The following is a 25,626-nucleotide window of genomic DNA, read 5'->3' on the forward strand; positions in this document are numbered from 1 at the left end:
TCTTCCAAACTGCTACTCCATTGAAGCCAGACATTGCTGAGGGAGCTCCTGTAGCCCGGCCTTTCGGTGTCGTGTCCATGCCTTTCTGAGAACGGGTTAATAATTCTATTTCTTCTATGTTGGCAAACACCCTATTGTGTTGCCATTTAATGTGGTGTGAAAGTTCCCTAATAGAATAAGAGCGAACTTAATCCAATGAGACATTTGCTAATAAACTGCTTGACTGTGTATTAGGGAATTTGCATTGTGTGTTTGTGATGAGTATGTGAATATTAAATGCGTTTCAGTGTCTTAATTTAGCTATCCAGGACTCTTGTCATCTTTCAGTGCCAGCACTTTGCCTTGTTTGCTGAAATCTGAGTTTGTTTCGAAGCCTTCACTTCAGCTTCTCACAGATAGCTCTGCTTTCTCCTGCTGCTATACACTGGCTTCCAGCAGAGACCATTATAGCAGAATCCTCTTTGGATACAGATAGATAACCTACAGATTTTTTTTTGCCTTCCTTGAGTAGGAGAGCTGTGTGTCTCCAACAGTTTGGATGAGATTTATAGCTAACTCCAGTGTCTGCATGTGATTCCCTTCTCTTGAGCAGTGTAAAGCAGGGCAAACTCCCCCAAAAGTCCATCCTTCAAGTTCCTAAACATTGTGAGCTGCCAGTGGGATCAGAGGGATGTGTGTGGACATCTGAACTGGAAGCTACAGCTGCTCAGGAACACCCTTGTGTGCTCCCTTGTGCCTTGCTGAGCATCCATGGTAAGAGACTGCTCCAGGCAGGTTGTTATCCAGAATTATTGTTATCCAGGTGTGTTACCTGTAATTGGATAGTAGGTCCCTTTACCTCCCACAAACTGTGCTGGAAGCTCTGGCTTTTTTGCCTTGTCAATGCAAAGCCACCCAGACCCATGTACTCAGAATCAGAAGCATTTGCATCTCATTAAACCAGAAAAATAATTTACCAAAAGGTGGTCTAAAGAAAGCTGCAGTGTGTGAATGCAGTTTATTTTTAGTAAGCTCTTTGGATAAACACCCCTTGGATAAAGCTCATAACTGAGGAGTTTAAGCCATATATTGTTATCCATACTACACTAGTACACAGAGGTCCCTACTGGCAGTAAAGCTCCATGGTGCTTTGCTCTGGCATTCAGAATTTATGCTCAGATTTGGACTAGTCAGTTTAGAAAATTGAGTTTGTTTCCATTCTGAAGGGTGGCAGAAAAATGTTCAGAGCAGTATTACTATTGTGGTGCTGCGTGTTCAAACTATGCAGGCTCCTCGCTATATTTACTTGACTGAAAAGTTAAAATATTTTGCTTGATCTTAATACTGTGTGATACTACTGACAGGAGATGATTTACCCCTGTGGTGACCTGTTTACAGGTAGATAAATACTGTGTCTTGCTTATTTCTTGTTCATAACTGCCTAATTACAGTTCAAAAAAATGGTTTGGGGGACTTGTATCAAACTTCATAATGGAGCAGTGAAGTAAATGAGAAATTCCCGCATGCAACATGCCCGTGCTTGCAAAGGTGCAAAGCTGGCATCAAGTGACCTCTGAGGCTCTGGTTGCATCCACCGAAGGATGCAGGCTGAGCGAATTCACTTGCTAATAAATAGCAGCAGTTTATCTGTTCTCTCTGGTCAGCTGAAAATACCTCTGCTGGCTCGCTTATGTTTCTCATGCAGATCATGCGTGCAAGGCTTGATGTTCTGGGTTTGCAGATGAGGAAATGGAAATAGAGGCCAAATGCATGAGGCTGGTTGGGATTTGTAATAATGTGACCACAGGACAGGCGTGTGGATTCCTGCAGTTTAACGGGGTTTGTGCTGTGTTGACGCTGCAGAGATGGGTATTGGATTTGTTGGAATTGGTTCTGTGCTGTGTTGACTAAGGCTTCCAGAAATTCCTGGAGGAGTAGCATTTGTCTGCTGACGTTAGGCAGAGCTCTGTTGTGTTAGGATTTTCTGTTGAGTCACCTTTAGTCACATACTACAGCCCTTTGTAGTTAGCTCAGGTGTCCAAGGTGACTGTGGTTCTTTTTACTACGGATAAGGATAAATGAATAAAACCAAGCAGCGGGCCAGCTAAAGCCTCCTGTCATCCCTAGTCAGCTTCAGAATCCTCTCTCCTTTGCCCTTTAGCAGAGTCTTTTGTCACTTTGCATTAACTCCCTGGAAATAAAATAAGCATATATTCAGGCACTCTGCTGTTTAGAATAAAGTATGTGCAATTTTATTTTAGAGAGGATACTCATTTCAGCAGCTCCAGCAGCATTAAGGGCCCTTTGCCAGTGGTCCTGTCATATTGTTCTGGGGAAGTGCTGAATACTTAAACTTTGCCTGTGAGATAATTGATGGAAGCAGATCTGAGTGTCCGTAAGAGTTAATGGGGTTAATGCAGCTGCAGCTGGGACTGCCCAATTTTGACAGACTGTGTTTAGTTTTTCCTTACTAGGACAATGCTTATTGGGATGAGGAATCTAAGCTAATAATTGGGGTGGGAGGGTTTTTCTCTGCAACTGTGCTGAATACAACAGGTTTAGGATAAGGCTTGAGGTTGATTTGGCCAGTTAAATAGATGGAGAAATAGGGTGGCTGAGCAGCTTGGTTTGATAGTGCAAGGAGCTGTGCTCTCATGGCATTGCTTGGGTTGTATAAGAAAAGTATCTGTGGTAGCACCTTCCCTTGTGCTGTAGCGTGTGCAATCCTGATATAACAGATCTTACTGAAAACTGGAGTCTTTTATTCATGCCATTGAGTAAATATTAATCCTTTGTGGTGGTTTTTCAGCCCTTTGTCTGTGAGACTGGAATTTCTTCCGGGTAGGACTGAACCCTGCTGTGTGTTTAGTGCTGGTGGCTGGCTGCTACTATTGCACCTTAAGGTGTTGCCGGTTCAGAAAAAATAATCTGTTCTCAGAATTGCTTTTGTGCTCTCTTTTCTCTCTAGATTGTCAAATAGCCATGTTAATGGGTAAAATCTAATGGTAAACCCTGACAGTGACTCTTGCTTTATATTTAAGGTATGCTGAGTGTAGAAAGGCTTTCTATACTTAGACAGTATCCAATAGATTTAATTAAGACTGAGCTGGAATATTCTGTTTTTGATAGGTCTGAGAGCACTGAATGTCATTAGTAATTGAGGTAGATTCTAAAGGTAGGTTTTAAAAATAAGTGGAAATTCTGGGTGGTGAGATGATGGCCTCAGTGTTCCAGAAAGTGACCTGCTCCCAGCAGTTGTGCAGGATTTCTCATGTCCGGGTTGCCGGGCGTGTGGAGAAGCTGCGGGTCTCCCCAGAGCAGGGGAGGGAGCTGCCTGGGGCTACCCAGGGATTTGTTAGCTGCCCAGTTAGTGTTTCTGGACTTGTATCATGGAAAGATACTGACCTCATTGGTACAGAATGAGGTCTTCAGGAATCATTTCACTTGGTAGTAGATCCTCCATCAGTGAACAAGGTCTTCAGGAATCATTTCACTTGGTAGTAGATCCTCCATTGGTGAACACCAAGATCACCACTTCCTTCGTTGCTGTCCAGTGTGCGCCTTGCCCAGAGCAGTGGGCGCAGGGACATGCCAGCTGGAGGAAGACCTCCCAAGGTTTTGTTTTAAAAGTTGAGTATGATTTGCAAAATGGTTAAAAGGCTTCAAATGGAGGATTTGTTTGCTAGGGCAGAAAGGAGAGAGTACAGACGGATAGAGTTCACAGCTATACTTTAATGCCTTTTTCTGAAAGGAGGGGAATAGGTGCACTCCTGGTGTCTTTCGAATTCAGGGAGTCTTTAGCTCAATGGAGTAGCTGTATCTCTCTTCTAAGGTCTGACTGTGAGAGTTTCCCAGGCAAAGAACCTTTTCCATTTGTGTACGTCCCTTTAATGAAAATTAATCAAAGTCCACAGGAGGTGATAGTCTTACAAGCTCATTGGAAATAGGGTGTAGTTGCAGAGTGCTGGTACTTGCAATCTGGAGTAGAAAACTGACAAATCTCTAGTGCCCGTTGAGTCCAATTCGTTACCCTGCAGCGGGGCTGATGAGGCTGGCAGGTTCCCTCCGGGTGCCGCAGACTTGGCTTTGGGTTTGCTGTAAGAGCAACCGCTGCCATCGTGTTCTTCTTCATAAAGAATGTGATTCTTTGCAGTTTTGTAGCTGTTTAAGAAACACGAAGGCTTGTGCTATCCAAAGCTGTGGTAATTGTCCTTCCGTGTTTAACTGTTTTGTAACAGCCCAGTAGCTGGTTAGTAGTATTATACTGGAATAAAAGGCTTAGGAAGAATGCATTTATTTTCATTCGGTATTATATTGTCACAGAAGCCCATGTAAAATTCAAGTGCAAAATACTCTTGTTCTGTCTAGTATTTCTTTAATAGTTTGACTGTTGAAATCGGGGCTTTCAACTTTGGAGGTGCTTGGCGCGGTGATGGCTGAAGTGTTTACTGTTCCCGTTCTTGTGGCAGCTGAAGTCTGAGAGCAACAAGAGGAGCGAATAACATGGGATCAGGCAGTGCATGCAGGTCGAACAGACAGAACCATGGGATTCGTTTCAGCTTCCCCCTGCCCCCATCATCCAACACGTCTAAATCAAATTTTTGATTAGCTTTTCTTACTGCAAGGGACATCTTGTATTTGTTCCATTTGGGTGATTCTTTTTAATTTCTGTAGCTTTGTAGAAACCAGTCTGCTGGATGGAATGTAAATTCCTCTTCTCATTCATTGCCATTAATTTTATTCAGTTCCCAATTAAATCCTTAAGGAGTTGCTGTAGTTAGGTCCCTGTTCTGCTGTGAGGCTGCGGTTTGCACGGGAGTGGCTGGTGCGGAGCAGTGCGGCCCCCGTGGAGCGGCGCTGCCCTCCATTGCCTTGGGGCTAGCGTCTCACCCGCGGTTCTGGTTCTGGATGCGCGGAGTGGCTTGGCAGAGGAGAGCTGCAGTCACTCCGCCCCGCGGCTTTGCTCTTTCCTCTTGCATAACTTCAGCTATTGGATGTTAAAGAAAACCGGAGGGATCGGGGTGTGTGTATACCAGATATCAGCTATAGACAAACCTTGACAAAAGTTTTGCATTGTGATGTGACTCTGCTGCTGTTGGGTATTGAACAGTGAGGCCCTTGTTCAGCTGCTGCTCATGGACAATGATGTTTTTTTTTTAGCGTTCCTTGGTCTTGTGAGTGTTTGGGGCTCAGTAGGAGATAACCATCTCCTCCTCTTGAGGATTTATGATGAAATCCCTCAGTCTGTTAAACTGTGAAGTTAAGTTTGATGATGGAGTACTGCTTGGGGAGAAATCCTGGCCTCACCAGAAAGTGCAGGAGTCTCGAAGTTGATTTATTCCTAGGGCATCAGGCGAAGACATGCTGCTTCATTATCAGGCTGACATTCACTGTCCTTGTTTTGTACCTGTCTCTAGTTCTTGTACACAAACATATTTACTGGTGGGAATGTAACAGAAATTAAGTCATGTCTCTTAATTTACAGGCCTTTAATAATAATAATAATAAAAAAAGAAGGCAGGCAGCTTTCAGCCCTGGGGACTGCTGGCCCCACTACAGCATTTGAGAAGTGCTGGTGATTTATATCGTACTGTCAGTCCAATTTTGCCATACCTGTGACTGCTGCAAGTCTGATGTTTGGCCCCTGAGTTGACAGGAGTGGATGAGCTCTCAAACATGAGAGATGCTCTCAAAGACATTTGAGGTCTCCCACCATCTCTTCAAGGCTTCTGGGTGATGGGGATTATATGGAGAGCACTGGGGCCCAAAGGGAAGGCCCACTTAAGTGGGATGCCCAAAGGCATTTAGCAGCTCTGGGCAGATGTGGCCACCTGGCTGGGAAGCTGCTGCTTTCAGCACTGTGATTTCAAAAGCTGCTTCCTAAGGAGGCAAGCTCAGAGGAGCTGGAAAGCTGTTTTGGTTAGGAATGCTGTGGGCCTCAGAGTCATCTTATTTATCTTACCTTTCTTATATTTAAAGCTGTTTTGAACATACGTGTCTGCTTGTATTTGAGGCTTCTCAGGCCATCGGGCACTCTTGCGCAGCACGCGGCAGGGGAGGCAGCACTGCTGCTGGCTCATGGCAATACTGAGATATTCACATCGCTCCTGCTATGGTAACACTGTCTTGTTGCTCACTGACTTCCTTCTGTTTGGGAGAATTTGAGCCCTGTGAGAGTAGCAGCGGGTTCTGAGAGTTATTTTCCCATTTACTGAATTTCACACCCCTAATGATTTTTTGTTTTGTTTTGTTTTCTGAGGAAAGCCAGAAAATAACCTAGAACTGCCAAGTTTTGAATTGACACTCCTCAACCTGCCTTGGCTTTTGTCCCTGCTTGGCCTCGCCGACTCAGAACGTCAGCTCAGCTTCCCCCAAGAAGTTGCTAGAATTTGCTGAACCTTTTGGAGAATTCTTTTTCTTTTGGGATTTTAATATTTCAACAGGGAATATAGGTGCCAAAAATTTTCAGATATTTGCTAGCATCTTATTAGCTACCTGACAAAGTCAAAGTGAAATGAACATGGGAGGGATGTGATAGTTTTGAAGTCTGTGATCTTCCTACTTTTTTGCATTTGATGAAGAAAATGAAATTTATTTTGATTTGATGCTCAGTAGCAGTTCACAGCTTGAGAACCATGATGGCCTCATATTGAGGTGGCTCTAGAGGCCTTAGGTCCTATAAATAACCAGTTTTCATTGGGAATTGACCCCAAACCCATTTTAAATGAGTGCAGAAATCAATGTGCAGTGGAATCTGAGCTGCATGACTATCTCAAGCCTGGATTTGCTGATGAAGCCTCCGTCAGAGTTGGGCAGGTACGTGACGGAGTCTTTGTGGCCTGAGGAACTGCACTTGGCATGGAGAGCAGGGGAAAGTGGAGTTTGTTCCTAAATATCTTGGCAAATGGGGCTGATTGTGCTTCCATGTGCGAGCGAGATGAACTGCTTGCACCAGTCGGTGTCCTCAAATGCCAGAGATGCCCGTGGAGCCGTGCAGCTAATGCTGGACACGCACTCAGGCCAGTTAGTAGTTTGGTCTCATCATCCTCATGAGCTGCTTCAGCAGCTTCATCAACACGTGCTTTTCTCTAGGATTTCTTGAGGCTTAAATTCAGGTCTGATTATGGTGGACAAAGATTTCCCTGAAGACAGTGGTGACAGAGCTGGAAACAGCACTAAGGGTTCCCATCACAGGGATTTGCTTTCCAGTCAGCACAGGCTCTTTGCTTAATGTATTTATTCTGTGTGTTTTTATAACAAATACTGTTTATGTCAATAAAACCACTCAAACATTTGTGTGTTTACAGACATAGCAACCTTCTCTTATATTCTATGCTGGGCTGTGAAATGTTAGAGTCATTCTCTTGACAAATATTGATTGAGGAGCAAATTTAAGGGACAGAGGAAGATAGTGTATTTTTTTTTTAAAAAAAAGGCTTATTACAGTCTTGGTAAGAAAAATGTATAGTAATACATGTCAGAAGGAGCCAGCTGATGATATTATTTAAAAATAATTATCAACCAGCTAGGCAGTTGGGAAGATTGAAAAGTGACATGGATTAGAATGGGACATGTGGCCTTGGCTGGCACCAAAAAGTAGATTAGAATTGCTTTATGAAATAGGAACAGAAAATATATAAGGAGTAAATGGTCATCAAATTCCCTGCGTCTCGCAATCCCTCTGTCCTTTGGACCAAGTCTGTGGGCCTGTTTGCGTGCTGCCAGGAAAACCAGAAACCCTTCCACTGGGCCACGCTGTGTCTGCGGAGTCGAGTCCCCAAACACGCTTGTGCCATGAACACCTGTTGAAAACAAAGACTAGGTGTTTTCCTTGATAAACATTTTGTTTCTTTCGTGTGAGTTAATTTGTCTTTGCAGCAAGTGGAAGGATTAGATTAATCAAGAGAACATGGAATGAATGTCAGTGAACTAAGACAAATGGCTTCCAAAATTTAAATTGCAACTTTTGCCTGTGTCATTACAGTATCATTGGAAGCTGATTGAGTGTTTTTTGTCCATAGCACCGTTACAGCCTTACAGGATTTGAAATTAAAGGGCAACTGTCTAAGTAACACCAGAGAGTCCTGCCTTGCAGGCAGGACTGGCTTTTACGCGTTCTGCAGCGAGCACAGTCTGGAATTGTCTTCGGCTTGTGCCCTGCCTACTCTCTTTGGTGATTAACGAGGGCTTTCAGGGCATCAGTTACTCTGCCAATATGCTTTAAAGAAAAAGAAAAATCCAAGTTAACAAATCTCACTGTAATGGCTTGTTTCATTAATAAAACAATACAGGAAGGGAGAAAAAAATACTTGACAAGATCTACTGGCAGAAAAAGGTTCTGAACAATACAAGTCTGTGAGAAAATGTGTGCAGTGAGTTGACTCTCTCCTCAGAAGGATAGTTCATCCACATATAGTATTGAAAAAGGGAAAAAATCTGCATAGCTTTTTGTGCTGTGAGAAAGAATCATGTGAAAGAGGCAGGAGTCTCTAGTGCAGTTGGAGGGGAGAAGGCAGAGAGGAGGCAGCAGCGCGATCCCTAGGACTTCCCCTGCTGCAGGAATCCTGCTCCGGAGCTTCGCCGTTCTCCTCACCAGAGATGTGCGTTTCCTCATGCCCCATGTGCCTCTTCCCTAGTGCAGTCTGAGCTGGTCCCTTTCTCTCTGGACACAGAACAGCTTTATCCTCCTTTTTTCTCATTCCTTTTTTTTTTTTTTTTTTTTCTCCTCCCCACAGTTTCTTATACTTCGGCCTGAAAAGATTCAGTTTGATATTGTCCTGGGCTAGTGCGTCAGGCAGGAGTGTCAGTTTGGTCCTCCTGCACCCTTGTTGTTCTAACTACACATGGTGAGGAGGGTGGTTCATTTCGGGGGGAGTTCTTTTTACTAGATGCCTTGAAATTGCATGCAGGGAAAAATCACTGGAGTATGATGTAATGTAATTTAATGCTGGGTTAAATGATGCAATCCGATGCGTTTTCATTAGATGTTCTGAGACACTTCTCTAGCATTTATGCTTTAAATGCTGTTGGATTGCCAGCTGCAATAACTATTTTGATTGCAGTCTGGGCTGATGGTGGGCATCCTACCAGAAAAATAATGTGTTCTGTTTTAATTATGACACCTGCACTCCAAAATGGAAGCCTGCGTCACTGTACATGATACAGTTGTACTTGATACAGTGAAAGAGCATAACATGCAACGCAGGAAGGTGAGCACGTCTGAGAAGGGCCCAGCCGGGGACTGCTCTACTGGCAAAGAACATACGTGGAGAGTATAGGACTTCTGTAGCAGGGTATTTTGGTTTCTGTATCTTGTTTTGCCATACTGTGATGCCAGGACCAGCTCACAGAGCAGTATTTCTGGCACTGGTGTAGCTTGGCTCACTGCAGCGATAGCAGAGATAAGTGAGTGCAAAACATATGAAACTTAGTCAGTGTTGGCCCCGAGCAGCGAAAGGGGGTAGCTCGTGTGCTCTTCATCTCCGACGGGGAGTCGATGACCTTGTACAGCAGGGGGTTCCCTCAGTTCCTGCTCCAAGTTTGGGTTTTAGACGGTTATCAGGCACTGCGGCTTGTCCTTAGCAATGGCAGGCAAGAATTTAACATGAATGTTTTCTTTTTTTAAAAACAGGTTCTTTATGTAAATCTGTTATGTAAATCACCTTAGCCAAGAGCAAGGTGAAGGATTATAAGTTATAAAACTGTAGCTGTTCGTCAGGAATGTACATTAGCTGTTCTTGGGCTGTGTCAATATAGTATCAGGGATTTAGCGTCTGGGATCCTAGAACGCCAGCTTAAGATCTTACCAAACCAAATGAGCCCTTGCCATTTAGCTCTGAGAGCTGTTTTGCAAGGGAGGTGGAGGGAGGAAGAACAGCCACTGGGGACAAAGACGACCTGCCTGAAGCCAGGCCCGGGTCCTGGGCTCGTTATCGCTTTCTACAGTTCTGTTCTTAGACTAGTTTGTGAGCAGCTCTCTGCACTCCCTACAGCCCATCAACTGGGTGACAGTGTGCAAACTAGCATGGGCTTTGGCTACCTCCGCGAGGAGGGAGGGACGGGTGATGGCAGGGTGATCCTGCGACCTGTGCGGAGATGCTGGGTGGAAAGTGCTGCTCTTGGATGGTTCTTGCAGGTTCAGTGCAACAGGTGGGGAAGGATTCTGAGAACTTGAATTGAAACCTTTTTCTTTGTGTGACCACAGAGCAAATACTCTTTCAAGACAGCTGTCCTGATAATCTTCAATTAATTGGTAATAACAGTTTTATTGCCTGCTCTCCTGCTATTTAAGTGTTTAATTTAATGTGGTTTGTGTAATGATGGAGACCCTTACCTAATCCCTTTACTCCAAGGATTTCAGAATGTATTGTAAATGTTATTGAGTGATGTCTTAGGCTCACTTGAACTCCAAGCATTGCTCCCACTTCATGGATAGGTGAAGTTGTTCCAGCTCGGGGGCTACTCGGAGACGCTGGAGCTGCTCGGGCCGGGGTGCACGGGCTGCGGTGCTGCCTTCGCTGCTCTGCTGGCTGTGAGGGTGGGGGAGTGAGGCATAAAGGGTGCTTTAACACGTTTTCAATGAGGAAATGTATTCGTAGGCACTCTAGTAAATGGGGATGTGTTAAAAGCCTTGCTCTGGGTCATATAAGCAGTGAGGATGGTTTGTCCAGCACTAGTTGAACAACTCTCAAAGTCAAACTGCCAGTCTGTGTTGTTCTTTTTAGGTTCACGTGTCCCCCCTTCGGCTGTGGTGTGCTGGCCAGAGTGGCAGTGGCTCTGCTCTGTGCAGCTGTTCAGTGTGAGTGACCACCAGCGTAACCTTCCTCTTGGTTTCTTTCAGGCTGACGGGTTTCCAGCTGCCGGCTCCTATTGTGAGTACTGGGGTGGTTCTGTCCCTGTGGCTTGTGAGCGATTACGCTGTCAGTGCTCAAGGCTTCCAGGCAAGCTACGAAGGTAAGTCTGCCCTGTTCACTACTTGTAGCTTGGATCTTACCTGTGTCTGACTTATGGTAGGATGTGAGCAGTTTCTTTTGTCAGAAAGAATCGTGTGTGACGGCCTGGTGGCTTCAGCAAGTCTTGTCTTGCAGCTGCAGTTCTTGGCCGTGACCTCCTAGGACGGACATGAACTTGCATACTGTGATGCAGGAATGTTTAGTGGCACACGGCACCCTGCTTTTGCACTTCCTGGGGTGTTGCTGCTGTTTCTGGTGATGATGACTTAGTCTTGTAACTCCTGCCACCCTGAGCCTTGCTGGGGCTCAACCAAAGAGCTCCTGCTTTCGGCAGTTCATTTCCTGCAGGTCTGTCTGCCATGTGGAAGTCGTCGTTCTGTCTCTTTGCATGACTTTTGCATATTCTGTTTTTTTATTGCTCCTACTTACAATAATAAAGGAATTACAGCAGAATGTGACCAGCATTTGTAGACTAGTATCTGTTCTGACTGAACTTCCTTGATCTGAGGTGTTTGGTCTGCTATAGAAGCTAAATGCAATGTAAAGTCTTCAGGGTAAGACAAACACAGGTTCACTAAAACAGCAGGTAGGTATGTTTGCCATAGGAGAGTGGTGAGTTCCGCTGTGAGGCCAGGTGTGCAGAACATCTGGAACATATTAGAGATGAGTCCATCTCCCCAGATAGAATTTTCTCCTTTAAAAAAGTGACAGCTTGAAATCCTGTTACTGGATCGTCATCTCCTGTGGGGCACTTCAGTTGGAAGGAGGGCTGCTGCCGTAAGAGAAGACACGAAAGAGTTTAAGGATGCTGTATTTCAAGAAGGGAAGTAAGTGATGTTCAGTGTAATTATATAATATATTGGAAAGCATAAATCATGCCATCTTGTCCTACGCTTTCTATATTTTCTGACTTCCTGTGTTCTGTAAGGACAAAAAAAAGGCAGGGGGGAGGGCGGGAAATACGACCGGGTAAGTAGCCTGGGGTATGCCAGAGATCCAAAAGAGGTAATGGAGTGTGTCTTCCAGTGTAACAGGATAACGTACGCAAATCTTAACCTGAATGATACGGAGCATTGCTGCAAATTAAGCTGCAGAGGGACAGGCTCGGGCTCTGAGCCTTTCGTAACGCAAGCTACTGTTTGGACTATAGTTAGCTAAGAGCAGAGGAGGAGATAACTGTGCTTTTGCTCAAAGGCAACATGCCATTGCTGTAATGCTGTTTCCATTCATTGGTAATCTGCGACTCGGTGAATAGCCTGTGATTCGATAATTCATATTTAAAGGCAGAACAGTGCATCAGAGCCCTTGCTGTAAATGGCTCCTTTATGATCCGCTATCAAAGCGTGTTCATGATTCTCCTCCCTCTCAGCAATTGATGGGAAATGCACCTAAAGAAGCAGTATTTTAAAACAGAGACAAAAGATCTCTAACTTCTTATTAAGGACAGAAAGAACACTTGTAGATGTTTCAAGACTGTTGTGCTTGCACTAATGTCTACTTCTTGTCAAGATCTTCCAAACTTTTCTTGTTAGTATGATATTGCATGATAAAATCCCTCTTAACAAGCGAGTTCTTGCTAAGAAAGCAACACAGATGTCACCTGCTCATGCCTTTGTATATGTTTCGTTATTTCTGCTTATATAGACACACAGTGACTATAAAGGAGCACTTGGGTGTAGTGATAGCAGCACGAAGCATGTAGAGCATTCAGCCACTAGCGCAGACAGAGCAGATGATCACTGCATCTTTGTTTTTATATGTGCTCATAGACCAAAGCGTAAAATAGCCGTGGAAATAAATCATAAAATCATATAATATAGCTTAGTCTTCAGCATTGTCTAGATCCTAAACCGATGATCTCCAAGCAATTATTGTCCCCACTTAACAGATTGGAGAAATCTAAGCGCTTAAACCACTTGGAAACTGTCCTAGTAGAAAGAAGGGCAAATCCACAAAGTGGAATCCAGAACCCCTTTCATTTAAGTGGACTATTGTGGTGCAAAGGAAAAGAATTATTTAAGAGATTCTTTGACTAAATATAAGCAGCGCTTATGAAACTTCATTTCAAAATGTACAATTCAGAAAATATTGAAATTATGTGTATTCATGCTTATAGCATTCTTAAATTTGTTTTTTCTACTAAACTGTCCCCTGAATTCAACATGATTTCCCAATTAGCCTTGTTCACCCTCAGACTGTTAGTGTTTTTTTGTGTGTGACTAAATTATTCTTTCCCAAAATACCAACCAGCTGCTACAGAGAGTCTTGCATTTCAACTGCAGGAGAATTTCTAAATGAACACAGCTATAAATAATATAAGCTAAAAATTCGCAAGGTTGTGATGGTAACATTCTTATCTTGTGAAAAAAATTCCTTAATTTCATGTACAAAAGTGCATAATGCTTCTGTTTTTTGCTTCTCCAAAAGATATTTGAGAGGCTAATATGAAGGTTTGTGCCTGGGATTACAGTGTGCGATTAATTGCAATCACTGCTACTGTGCACTTGGTAAATACAGGGAATGGTGGCATTTAAAATAAATTGCGTCTTACAATAAGTGGAAAATTGGTAGAAATTTCACGTCATTTTTGCAATAATGCCAGTAGTATTCATGATGAATAGAAGGTGAGTTTTTTAGTTTCTTAATCTGGATGCAGAAAAAAATACATTATTAGTTTTAAAGCATTACCCCTTGGCTGCTTTGTGGTATGTTTTGAGGGTGTGGAAAAAGAGCAAGGAAAAATGCTACCAACATGCGCTCTTTATCACTTAATGACTAAACACAGCATTGCTATGAATGACTGAGGCCCTAACTTAATGCAACTTGATGCTTCTCAGGGCTGTGCAGGGCCTTGCACGTGCAGCGGGCCCCCCCTTCCCAAAAGCAGCGGTTATTGGAGCCCTGGCCGGCGAACGGGGGCTCGCGGCCTTGGGGTGCTCCCAGCAGCCGCCTGAACGCAGAGGGATCTGACAGTAGGTGAAGATTTTCCTTCTCAAGACATCGTGTTTGATTACAGCTGCAACAAATTTGATAGCTGCAAACACTAAGTGTCTGATTGAAAAGAAACAATTATGCCTCGGAGAACACTGCTCATTTTAAGAAATTAGAAGCATTTAAATACAGAGGGAAACAACCCCAAGTAAATGGTGCTGTTCTCCTCCGTAATAAATACCCTCCTCTTTCTCAAGCACAAATATCTCTTTCTTCAGAGGGCTGTTTGTGGAGCTATGCATACTTAGATACAATGATTACAAAACAGTTCTTGCCCCCTTTGTTGCCTTTGCTAAACCTGAGCTAGGTCACCCGGCTGAGTTGCTCTGCTGCTGTGCACAAGTTCCTGAACTGCTTCATGTCTCCATTTCCCATCTGTTATTTGACTCTGCAGGATTGGTTGCCCTGTTAACAGAAGTTAGATCAAATGACTTGTCTCTTTGTTTGGAAAACTAGTGTTAAAGATTAGTACAAATGATTGCTTTTCAAATTGTCTTTGCATTATGATCAAGACTAGCAGGAGTCTCAAGAAAAAGTTTGGGGCATCCACAGGGCCTTGCAAATGTAGTTTTTTGTGGAAATTCTGCTGAATTGGGAATGGTTATCCCATTTTAAAAGCAAAATATAGACATTTGCATGCCCAAGTTCTTTGTCTTTCAAAAATGGATCATATTAACTTGGAGTTTTTGAAATTTGACTGAAGTCTGCTTGTCCCTAGGACTAAAGCTTGAGTTCTGGTGATTCAGATAATAGCAAACTGTGTGGGTGGCAGCGGGAAGGATGAGAATAGACTTGGTCTATTGCTGCTTTTCCTTGAAAACCTGATGTTGCTTTGTCCGATATTTGAATCTGGAAGAGATGGTTTAATGTTTTTGGAAACAAAATAGCCTTGCAGTTGAATGCCGTGAGACCAGAAGGCATTGGACTCTTAAAGTGCCTTTTACTCTGCTCTGTGTTAGTATATGGCATGTTGAGTGTGTGGCTTAAAGCTTCCAAGGACTGTTTTCAAGACCTTTAGGACCTTTTGTTTTAATAGATGTAGTTCCCCACCTCTCATTCAGTGATTTTTTCTTGCATTTTGTGCTTAGTCATTTCATTATCTTCTGTGTGTAAGAGACATTGTCTCTGAGTTGCTAAAAATGGCAGTTTTTCTGCTCTATCCTTTTGCTTACGATGCTTCCTAATTTTAGTATGGGTTGTGACCTAGGAAAGCCCCAGCTTTGTCTCCCTCAGGCTGCTCTCTCCTCCCTCTGTGTCTTACAAGCTGCGTTTGGTGCTGCTACAGTCAGACCTTGGAGGAGGGAGCTTGCGGGGAGATCCCAGGATGCTGATGGAAATAGTTCTGGTGAGTCAGCGGGTTGACCAAATTAGTAAATCTAATGCGATGCAGGACTTCCTCTAAAAAGCAAAGGGAAAGTTGTACTGGAATGAGGAGTGTAATTATAATTGCTGCCACTTCTGCAGCGCTTTCCTTAGCTTCACGTACACGATCAGAGTTGCGCAATGTCTGCGACCTGTAGGGCCGTTAGTGTGTGTATGTGTAACAATTCAAAGGATGATAAATGCAAACCTGATGACGTCTTGCAATTGGGCAATTATATACTATTGTTTTAATTTTTTTTCTGAGTTCTTTGTGGGCAGAGCCTTGTCTGGGGGGGAGAAGTATTAGCCAGTACTGTTTGGCCCACTTTGGCTGTAGCTGGTGAAATGGTTCTTTAATGTGGCCAATTCAGCACAGAGCTCTGATTAGGCAATATTTCTTTTGTTTAGTCCAGAGTTGTGTTTCAGAATTGAAGTTTTATTTTAAAAAAGAAAAAAAAAAAGTTTTAGCCCTCCACAGTTTGGAGATGAAGCTGTGGAGAACAGCAGCATGGGAAGCAGTAACATGGTGTTTCTCCCAGTGTACTGGTGCCTTGAAACAGTGGGCTCCAAATGCCCTTTCCTCTCTCAGAGGCTTTAACACCATAATTTGATGTTTATTACTGTTCCAAAGTAACTCTAAAGTAACTGCAGAGATGTAGCTGGTTTGTTCCTTTCCATATCTTCAGCTGTCTCGGGATAGTTTGCAGCCTGCTATGCTCTGTGCTGCTTTCCACGAGCAGCAGCTTGAGCTCAGCATCTTCTGTGATGTTGGTACGAAATGCTGCTCCCTTCTGAAGACATACTGATGAAATTAGTTGAATTGATGATTAAAGACTGCTGTGCTCCTTAAATTACTTGTTTTATACTTAAATTGTTAAAAAATTGTGATTAATTTTGGGAAAGCTTTCAGTCTGCTGTACGGTGGGACCTAAAAACTGTTGGGGGTGTGCTTGAATCTGGTTTGCTGTGAATCACATGAAACTCCGTAAAGAGAAGTAATCGGCATGGAAAGGTGGGAGCCACATGGACAAAGACAGCCAGAGAGGAGCTTCTTCAGGCAGGTGTTGTTGGTCGTCTGGAACCAACTGATCCTTTTTGAGCATGTTCTGGGGACCCGTGTTCAAGTGTGCGCCAACAGCAGCAGTTTCTACATAGGAACATATACAGCATTTCCATAGAGCAGATTTTTACAGCAGTTTGTGTTGGAGGGACAGCAAGGGCCAGGGCTCGGAGGCAGAAAATGGCACGATTCTCAAGGCAAGTTGATGAAGGAGTGAGCAAGGTCGGACAGGACAAGGCAGCTTACAAGCTGATTCACTTCCAAAGCAAATTATGTAGAATTAGAAGCATTTGAGTTCTTCTTAAGCACCTATCCAAGGTTTGAATGCAGTTTAGCTAAGCCACTTTAAAAATAATTTGTATTAATTTTCATACATAGCCTACCTTACGGAAAAGAAATGAAATAGTAGCTGACAGTAGTAGATGACCCAAGAATATTCATCAAATTGTGTACCCAAAATGGTTGTATTGGAGTTCATTTTGCTGCCGTCACCTGCTTAGAGCATTCAAAGTAGCTGTGAGGATCAGCAGCTGAGCCCCTAACTTGGCTGTGCTGGCTGCACACCCCTTTTAGCAGTATTTATTCTCACTGTACCTTGTCCTTGTTAATGTTTGTAGCCCAGTGAGCTTGCACATGAGCTGGTATGAGCTCACATTGCCGTTTCTAAATGACTGTAAAAACGGGTGGTTCTAGAAACAAAACAAGGATGCCACCAGGATTGTTCAGATGTTGGTATCCTGTGTCTAAAGTGCTCGATCCACTTCAGTACTTGAGGAACACTTATCTTAACAACACTTATCTTAATATTATGTCTGAAAGAAAGATCAGGAGTGAAAAATGCCCCTTACCCCTTTCCTTGGTGCTCTTGCCTGTCCCGAAGGAATAACCCTGGGAGGAAGCAGGGAGCAGCTCAAGCCCTGCTGAAGCGGGAGGCCATGTCCCTGGCTGGGAAGGGGCAGAGGAGAGCGCGGCCCGGCATGAGGCTGGAGCGCGGAGGTGAGGAGGAGAAGCCGCGGCGCTTGGGGCTCTCCTGCTCGGGATCCTGACACGGCCCTGCCGAGCGCGCGCCCAAGCACCACGAGTGCTCTGCCGCACCGTGCAGCTCCTCGCCAGCACGGTGCATTTTAATTTGCTGCATGTTTGCAAAGTGTTAGTATTTGGACTACTTGATAAGCCAAGATACCAAATAAGCAGTAAGGCAGTGCGGTGTTGTCAGTAATATTGAGTGACAGGATTGTTTTACACTCTTAGTATCCGGAAGAGGAGTGGTTTTATAATTAGATTTAAAGCACAGTGTTGGATTGATTCTTTCTGCAATTAAGTGCCTTCTCCTTAATCTAAAAACTTTTGCTTGGCATTGGGTTTGCGTATCGTATGGTTTCAGGACTTAATGCTGTTTTCTGGATTTTCTCCAGAATATCTCAACTCTGTAGCTGTGTCCCTGCCCTGTTTGTCATCAGCTGTTCCCAATGTGCAACTACTGTTTCATTTAATGTACCATATGCATATTGGAAATGAGTGGTTTTGCACAGTCAGCTCCTCCACTCAGTCACATTTGGGGTAGTGGATGCAAACTTGATGAGGGAAGCAGTGATATAGCTGGTTAGTCAAAGTCACCAGCTTCTCTGCTTCCTGCACTTGGCCCTTCCTGCTTGTGTTCCGTGTTGCCCTTTAGCACTGGCCAGTGCTGGAAGAACTGTGCTCATCCTCATGGTAGATGAACAGATGTGGTCTGGAAATTTCCTTCTTGGATTTATTAGTTGTGATGCGCTTAAAAAAAAAAAAAAAAAAAATCTAGGATAGTAATTTGAACAAGAGTAATTGTTTTTATAAACAATGCTTCAGGAGGGGAAAAACACCTGGGAAATCTGAAGTTGTTTTGTAAACTCTGTTTTGCTATTTATTTTGAGCTGTCTCCTTTCAGCTTAGTGGATAGACCTGGACTTGGCCAGAAACGCACACCCGTGTCAGCAGCAGTGGTATTTCAGCCTGGAAAAGGGAATGAATGGCTAATTGGCGTGACCGTGGTGACTGGATTGTTTCTCACAGTCTTGGCAGTCAACCATGCAAGTGCTGTTCAGTCTGATACTTGCAGATGAGAGCTAATAAATTCCCTGAAGTAAAATCAAGCAAATAAACTATACTTTTGCCCTTGTGGTGTTTTTGGAGCTGGGCACTGCATCTTGTAGGCAGTCACTTCCAAAGCAAAGCTCTGGATTAGAAGAGGAGGAAATAAGTGCAAATAGGTGAGGTGGCTGCTGGGTTTCCCTGGGAGCTGGGAGGTGTGACTGGGTGCTCGTGCTGGGCACAAGTTGTGGGCGGGCAGGGTGCAGATGCGCGCTGCCCATGCGGAAAGCTGAGTTGCACCCTGTGGGGAGCTGGGATTCACGTGTGCTTTGGGGCCGGAGCGCTCCCCTGGTTGCTGCAGGATGAAGCAGCCGTTGCCGTTGCCCAACAGCGAGCTTCGGCCGCGGCGAGTTGCGGAAGCTGCGAGGAGGAGGACACGGTTCGGGCTGTCGTTGGCTTGGGCTGATCACACGGCTGCTTGTGGCAGTGCCTGTTCCTTGCTGCTTGCTGGTACCGATACGGGGCCGCCTGTGCTGTTCAGGGGATGTTTCGTGCCGTGACAGGGTGAGCAGTGCAGTGTTGCTGCTCCGCACGTGGTGTGTGCAGGCCCTGCTGTCAGTGCCGCAGGGGCTGTGGATACCCGCCCCGCTTTGTCTGGGTGTGTGCTCTAATGCCGCTCAAAGGAGCGCAGTGTACAGTCCCGTTCCTTTAGGTTGGTTATGTCCAAGCTTACAAATAAAAACTCATGATAGAGACTGGGTGTTTTCCCGAATACTGTTACCACTTTCTCTAGGCAGTCAGCAAGAAACGGTGGAGTAAATCCCCATCTCACTTGGCAGTCCAGCAGGCACGCTGCCTTCCACTAGGACTTCAGATTAAAACAACTCCTGGGGGACCTGGGTAAAGAAGAAGCAAACTTGCTATTTTTCACTATACAAAAGATTTTTATTACTTAAACGAGCTCCCAGGAAGCTTGCCTTGATGTACTACTAATTGATTTTAAGACTTGAAAGCAGTGAAGCCCATTAGCATTTGTTGAATCAGCTAGAACCCCCCCCCCTTTCCTCACCAAACATACTAGAGCATGGAGTGAGATTATTGACCTCTGTTTCTGCAGCACCAAAGGAAAATGGGGAATATTAAGTCTCATACTGACATTTGATTTGCATATGTAAATGAGATCAATCAGTGCAGACGCAGGAGGGGAAGAATAATAATGCTTTGCAGATAGGACCCTGTATTAAGCATTTAAACAAACAGCGAGTGACACTTGCTCAGCTGCAATATGGGGACATTTTCTTGTCGAGGAGGTCCCACTGTTATGCTCTTGACCATGCAGCTGCTCTGCAGATCAGCCCATTGTAGAGAAGTGTGTGGAAGCAGTGTGGAAAATACTAAAAAATTGGCAGGATTCAGGTACTGCTTCTCTTCATCCTTCATGGCTGAAGATTCGGTTTTACCTGGAATTTAAATGCAGCTGAGCCAGCTCTATTGAACCTTCAAATCCTGAGGAATGAAAGTTGAGTTTGCTGTTGCAGTGAATTTGCCTATATTTCAGCAGTTGATATGTTATATTAATCTCAACAAATATGAGGTTCCTGTTCTCTGCCAGTGGAAGCAGGATGAAAAGTGGATGTGAAAAGCTACCCTGAGCTATGCTAACTGTGTTCTCTGAATGACAAGCTTAGCGAGCTGAAGCTGCTCATCAGGATTATTGGCAGATGTGTGCCAGGATCTCATGACTGAAACGGTGGAGAGCTTTAAATAATGATTGGCACATACTGCAAAGGTTGTATGGCGAGCCAAGGTTAAAACAGTGAAGGCTGCTGAGTTCTAGTTTGTGCTTGGGCTGCCTTTACTAGACCTGCGTGTTGGTGTCCCTGAAAGGTTGGTGAAGGATGTTGAAAATCAGTACCTGAATCTCTAAGGGGCAGCCTAAGGCTGTGCTCGTGCTTTTCTTTTCCTGTCAGACCTTCTCTTTCCCTCCCTTTTTGCTCTTTTTGCTTTTGCATATAATAGCCATGTTCTTTTCAATCAAGGAATCTATTTGCAGAACATGTAGTCGTTAGTTGCGTTTGGTTTTTGTTTCAGCATACGTTTCCATAAAAAGTCACAGCTAATGAGCTGTGAGAAAATTGCAGACTTGCAGCCAAGCCAATTTGGTTAAAAGGCTTGTCCGTCCTTCATTGCCATTTGATCCTTACACATACACAGTGTGTTAGAGCAGGTATGAACAGGGTAGCTGTAAAAATGAAGGTGAGATGCTGAGCTTATCTGTGAGGTCTGAAAAATGGTCCAAATGCAGCTGCTTAGTCTTGTTTTTGTTTTTCCTTATTTATCTCTGAATGTTGGGATTCCAGTTATATTTCATCAATGGATTGAGACTGTGCAAATCAGAATCAGTTTTTGAAAACTGAAATCAGCTTTTGAAAAATCCTTTTCAGCGTTAGAACTGGCTCATGTCTTCTAATTGTCGTCAGTGATAAGGAGGTTATCTGCAGGGCAGATAAACTGAGGACTAACTCTGGCCTGCTTTCCTCTTTCTAGGTAAATATTCAGGCTCTGAAATCCTGTTGAATTTTGCCATTTGAACCACATCCTATGGCCTTGATGTCTGGCTTCCCTACTTACCTCTTTGACTTCCAAGAGGTTGTTGTGTTTAATTATGTTTTTATTATCATTTAATTTCTTTATAGGACAGTGTACAGGACCCTGTGACCCTTGACAGGGGAGGCAGCTCTTTATAACTACAGGTTTTATTACTTAGGTCCTCTGACGTAACCAGAGCTTTAAATGCTCGTTCAGTCCTGGACCTGCCTACACAAACCCGCCAGCCTGGAAAATGTTCCTTGCTCCACAGGTTTTACAAATACAGTTCTGGAAGTCACCATCTTAAGGTTATAAGATTTATCAGTTGGGCTCTGTGCAGAAGGCAATGCTGGGATCAGACCTGTAGCTAGAGAGACCTCTCCATGTAGCGCCTGCCGAGGCTTTTGCTCGGTGAGAATCCTTACCATCTCAAACTGCCTCCTGTGGTCAGTGTTTTGTTCACTGGGATGAGTATTTGTGTGTCTACATCTTGATTTAGGCACATAAATCAATCTCCTATCAGATATGCAAATCAGATAGACTTCAAAGGAAATTGTGATGGGGAGATTGCTGAAAACCTAGTGCTGCTTATGCACAGCAATCTAGATATGGGAAATTAGCTCTGCTTTCCCCATTAGTGGGAGACCAGATGCCGTTTGATTATGTGGGCAGAGCAATTACTGCAGAAAACCAGGAGCTGCTCTGGGTGGCCAGCCCTGCTTTTGGGGGCTCGCTCTGAACTGATTGTCTTGTTGGTGGTAGTGATGGGGGGAACGGAAGGCAGTTTGTAAGGGGACTGAGGGAAGCTGGCCTGCCTACTGCCCAGAAAACCTTCCACAAAATCCTCTGACATGAACTGATTGGATCTAAGCTCCTGTGAGACATCTCCTCTCAATCCGTTCAAATCCACCTACCTGTGGATGGTAATTCCTCCCCTCTTCTTTACCCAGCAGTATTTCTTTAGTGTTTTGAGATTAAAATGTCATCTGTCCAAGTTAGAAGCTGGCTATAAATTAGTAAATAACTTCAAAGTGGTTTGCTGGGCCTGTCAGAGCTGGAGCTCGGCTGTCCCTGGCTTCTGCGTGATCTGTGCTGGTTGAAGCTTTGAATTGCGGGTGACTCCTGGCTCTTCCTTGTGAGAAAAAAGTACAAGGAGCCTCATCCTCCATTCAGGTGCCTGGCATGTGGGATGCCGGGGCTAGGGGATGGCAAGGTGTTCTCCTCTCTCAGATGCCCAGGGAGCTGATCTGGGTTGACCTGAAGTACAGTTGGGGTGAAAAAACGGACTGACACAAGGAGATGGGTGTTGGGGTCTGCCCTGATGCTGGGCTCTGCAAGCTCTGATTCATTTCACCTGGCAACGGGACAAGAGGGTCGTAGTGCTTAGTCCCTCCGAACTCCTGGGACAGCAGAGAGGATAGGAGCCTGGGCAGGTGGTGGGGCGCAGGCCGGTGCGTGTTAGACTGCACAACTCAGGCATCTTCAGGAAAGCTTAAATAACAAAAGGCAGCTACTGTGCGCTATACCTTTCATTTTAGGTTTTGATCAGCTCAGGTAGTGAATTCATCTTAATTCAAAGTAAATGAGTATTTAATTAACTTTATCTCCACTTCCAGAAGTGAGCACACATGCTGCATGATTATCGCTGTCTTTGTGATTACCATGCATTCGCACCTTGAATAATATTCTGATTACGAAAGCAGTCTAAGTAGTTGTCAGCCTTTTAAGGTTAAAAATAATAATAATAAAAGAAGCAGTGTCTGTCTCTCCCCTCCGCAGCGTAGCCCTTGGCAGGCCACGCTCCCGCCCTGCGCAGTGAGGCGCCAGCTGTGCGCGGGGGCCGCAGGCTCATGCTGCACACCTGGACAGGGCGGTAGCTTCTGTGGAGGCCTGTGCTGAGATAGCCAGGCAGTTCAGGAGCCGTCACCCACCGCCCTTGGGGTTCTGGGTGTTGATTCTGTATCTGGGAAATGGGTAAGGAGAAAGGCGTTTGCTTAAATGTATTTGCACCCGTTTCTGGAAAATGCTGTGTACATCCACTGGGGTGAGGTGAGAGCAGTGATGCTTCATTGGGAGTGAGAACGCGATGTGAGGAGGGTATTAACAACAGTTTTAGAGAAGGCAGTGCTTGTAACACTGTCAATACCTAGATGAAAATGCACTTTTACATGGGTATCTGCTCTGCCATCCAGATCGGAGATGATTCAGTGCTGAGGGTGTTTGTGGCAGGCTGTATTCAGGGAGTCTCTGAGTGCACGGAAGGTGCAAATTGGTTCTTTCCTCAAGCATTAGGTCTGGTGAGACGAAATATTGTTAAAAGAAGGGAGCATCATGGGTTGTTTTTGTCATCCCTCTGAGTTTGCCATTATCATTCTGATTATTATGGACTGATGTGTCTGGAGATGAAATGGCTGGAGCATTATCTCAGTTGCTCTATTTTATCAGTTGTCACTTTAAACAACTTCTCAGGTGTAAAAGGTTACTATGGTTTTGTGCTCTTGAGCCTCCCAAATAAATGATGCCCTGTTGTTAGAGAGGAAAAACAATGATTATTTGAGCACATAACAGTTCAGTGATATTATTATTTGCTTGTAAGCATATGGCTTGTCAATCAATAATCCCTGAAGTTTAGAGCAGAATACCTATCACCTGGTTCTTTCTCACCCTTAGGAGATACCTGTAGATGTGACCCATGTTGTTTTTACAGCTAGGCTCTACCAAGCCTTGGAAAATGCATTCTTAGGCATTTTCTGTGCAGTATTAGAGTTGATATAAGTTAAAGAATAGATAATCAAAGAAATAGTAAAAATAAATAATAATAAGATACGAATTAAAATATTTGAGGAAAAACTCTTATCTCCCCCCTGCCTCTCGCTCCCCCAGAACATAGGCCTTTACACATTGTCTCTGTTATGCTGGGATTATTTAACCCCTTGTGATTTCTAGTAATTCTACATTTCCAGAGCAAAATCTTTAATTACTTAATAAAAATGCTTAATTATTAGGTATGCTAGTTCAATATGACTAGTGTTACCACCTGAAGGGAATGTACGAGTTTGTGTGATGCCACCCTGAGTCTTGGTGACCAAAGGTGATGGAAACCGCCTTTGCACAGAGAGTAAACCCTGCTGCCTGGTGCCGTGCTCCTTGTTTTGCCTACTCAATCTTCTTGTCCTCCTTGCTCAACCTCTTCATCTGTCCTGCAGCACATGGGCTTGTTTGGCCTTTGTGTTAAGGGATGGCAAATGGATTTGGTTTGGATTTCTGTGCCAACAAAGATTAATTGAGTAAAAATAAACAAAAATTGGACGCGTACAGATGACCCCCTGAATATCGACAGTCGATTTAATGCTTGTTCTTGGACAGCTGTTGATGTGCTGTGTGTAGCAGAGCTTTGCCCATTCAGTCCTAAGTAGCCCGAGAGGTAATTCTTTATTTTTAGCTCACACTGCAGCAGAGGAATTGCAGAAGAGCGGATCACCGTGAATGTGCCCTCCGCGAGGGCATGGGCTTGCTTTGATCAGCTCAGGCTTGTTACTTTCTTCAGGCTGACACAGCCTTGAAGCAGTCACTTGATTTTTCCTGTTATTTGCATGAAAATTATAACTAGTTGCTTGATAAAGTCACAGCAACTGCCTTCTGTCCCCAGGGAAGTGATGTGCTGTGCTTTATCTGGGAAATTTCACACTGAGAGATCTGATCTGTAAGGATACAGCTAAACAGTTGGCTTTATCTCTTTCTCCTTCTCTCGCTGGAGTGTTACCTCTGCCTTGGCTCCAACTGATAGACAGACCAGATCCTTTAAAATACCTTTATATTAAAAGGATTGACTCGTACCATTTACATCGAGTTTGGTACAGTTGTTCGTCTATGACTTGTAGTGTTTCCTAGGTAGAAGTGGTAGCTGCAGGGTGGTTTTGTTCTGTAGGTGGAGGAATCATCCTGCGTTTGGCCTGGTTCAGGACAGTCTGCTGCAACATGTGCACCGTGTGATGCACTGAGCTCCTCAGACTCCTCCTCTGCTCCTTCAGAGCCAGGGTCTAGCTATTTCTTGATTTCTAATTTTTCAACCAGTTTCAAGGCCAAAAGCATGATGGTTAGAAAGAGATTTATAAATTTAGCTGTGAATTTTTTAATAACATTGGTTTAAATACAGATATGGATTTGATTCTTCTCTAATGAGGCAGTTTTCCATATTCATACACGTCTGTGTTGGGGGATAGTGATTCCAAATGAGAAATTACTTGGCATTAATACAGTTTGGAACCTTGCCGTCTGGTCCACAAACCAAAACGCTACTATGTGTGTCTTAATATACATACACTTTGAGGCATATGCATGTATATAGTCCTGTTGAAGTAGATACTCCAGTTCTGAAAATGCTGCCAGAATTTTCAGGAAACTTCCTGCTAACACCCTGAATCATCTTCTGGTCTTCAGTATGCTCGGATGTCTCCAGACCAGGAGAAAAAGTAGTCTTTGTTGCTGAATTCATTTCTGTCTCTTCCATCTCTGAAACTTAAGGTCCTTAGCTCTTTTTCACATCCACTTCTGACCCAGGAGGAATGTGAGCCTGCTCATTCCAAACAGACCTTTCTGCCAAGGAGATATAAATATGCACTGCTT

At 44.1% G+C, this 25,626-nt stretch overlaps 1 protein-coding gene across 1 annotated transcript in view; it reads left to right on the top strand.

Moving 5' to 3' along the window:
* CSMD2 (CUB and Sushi multiple domains 2) overlaps window positions 1-25,626 on the top strand; it is a 240,890-nt gene that overhangs the window by 19,229 nt on the left and 196,035 nt on the right. The window contains 1 exon segment of the mRNA XM_088531067.1: window positions 10,820-10,932. Coding sequence (XP_088387193.1) covers window positions 10,820-10,932 — 113 coding nt within the window.

The sequence above is a fragment of the Tinamus guttatus genome, unplaced genomic scaffold, assembly GCF_059628265.1.
Source record: "Tinamus guttatus ecotype Peru unplaced genomic scaffold, ASM5962826v1 Tinamus_guttatus_pri_ptg000397l, whole genome shotgun sequence".
Lineage (NCBI taxonomy): Eukaryota > Metazoa > Chordata > Aves > Tinamiformes > Tinamidae > Tinamus > Tinamus guttatus.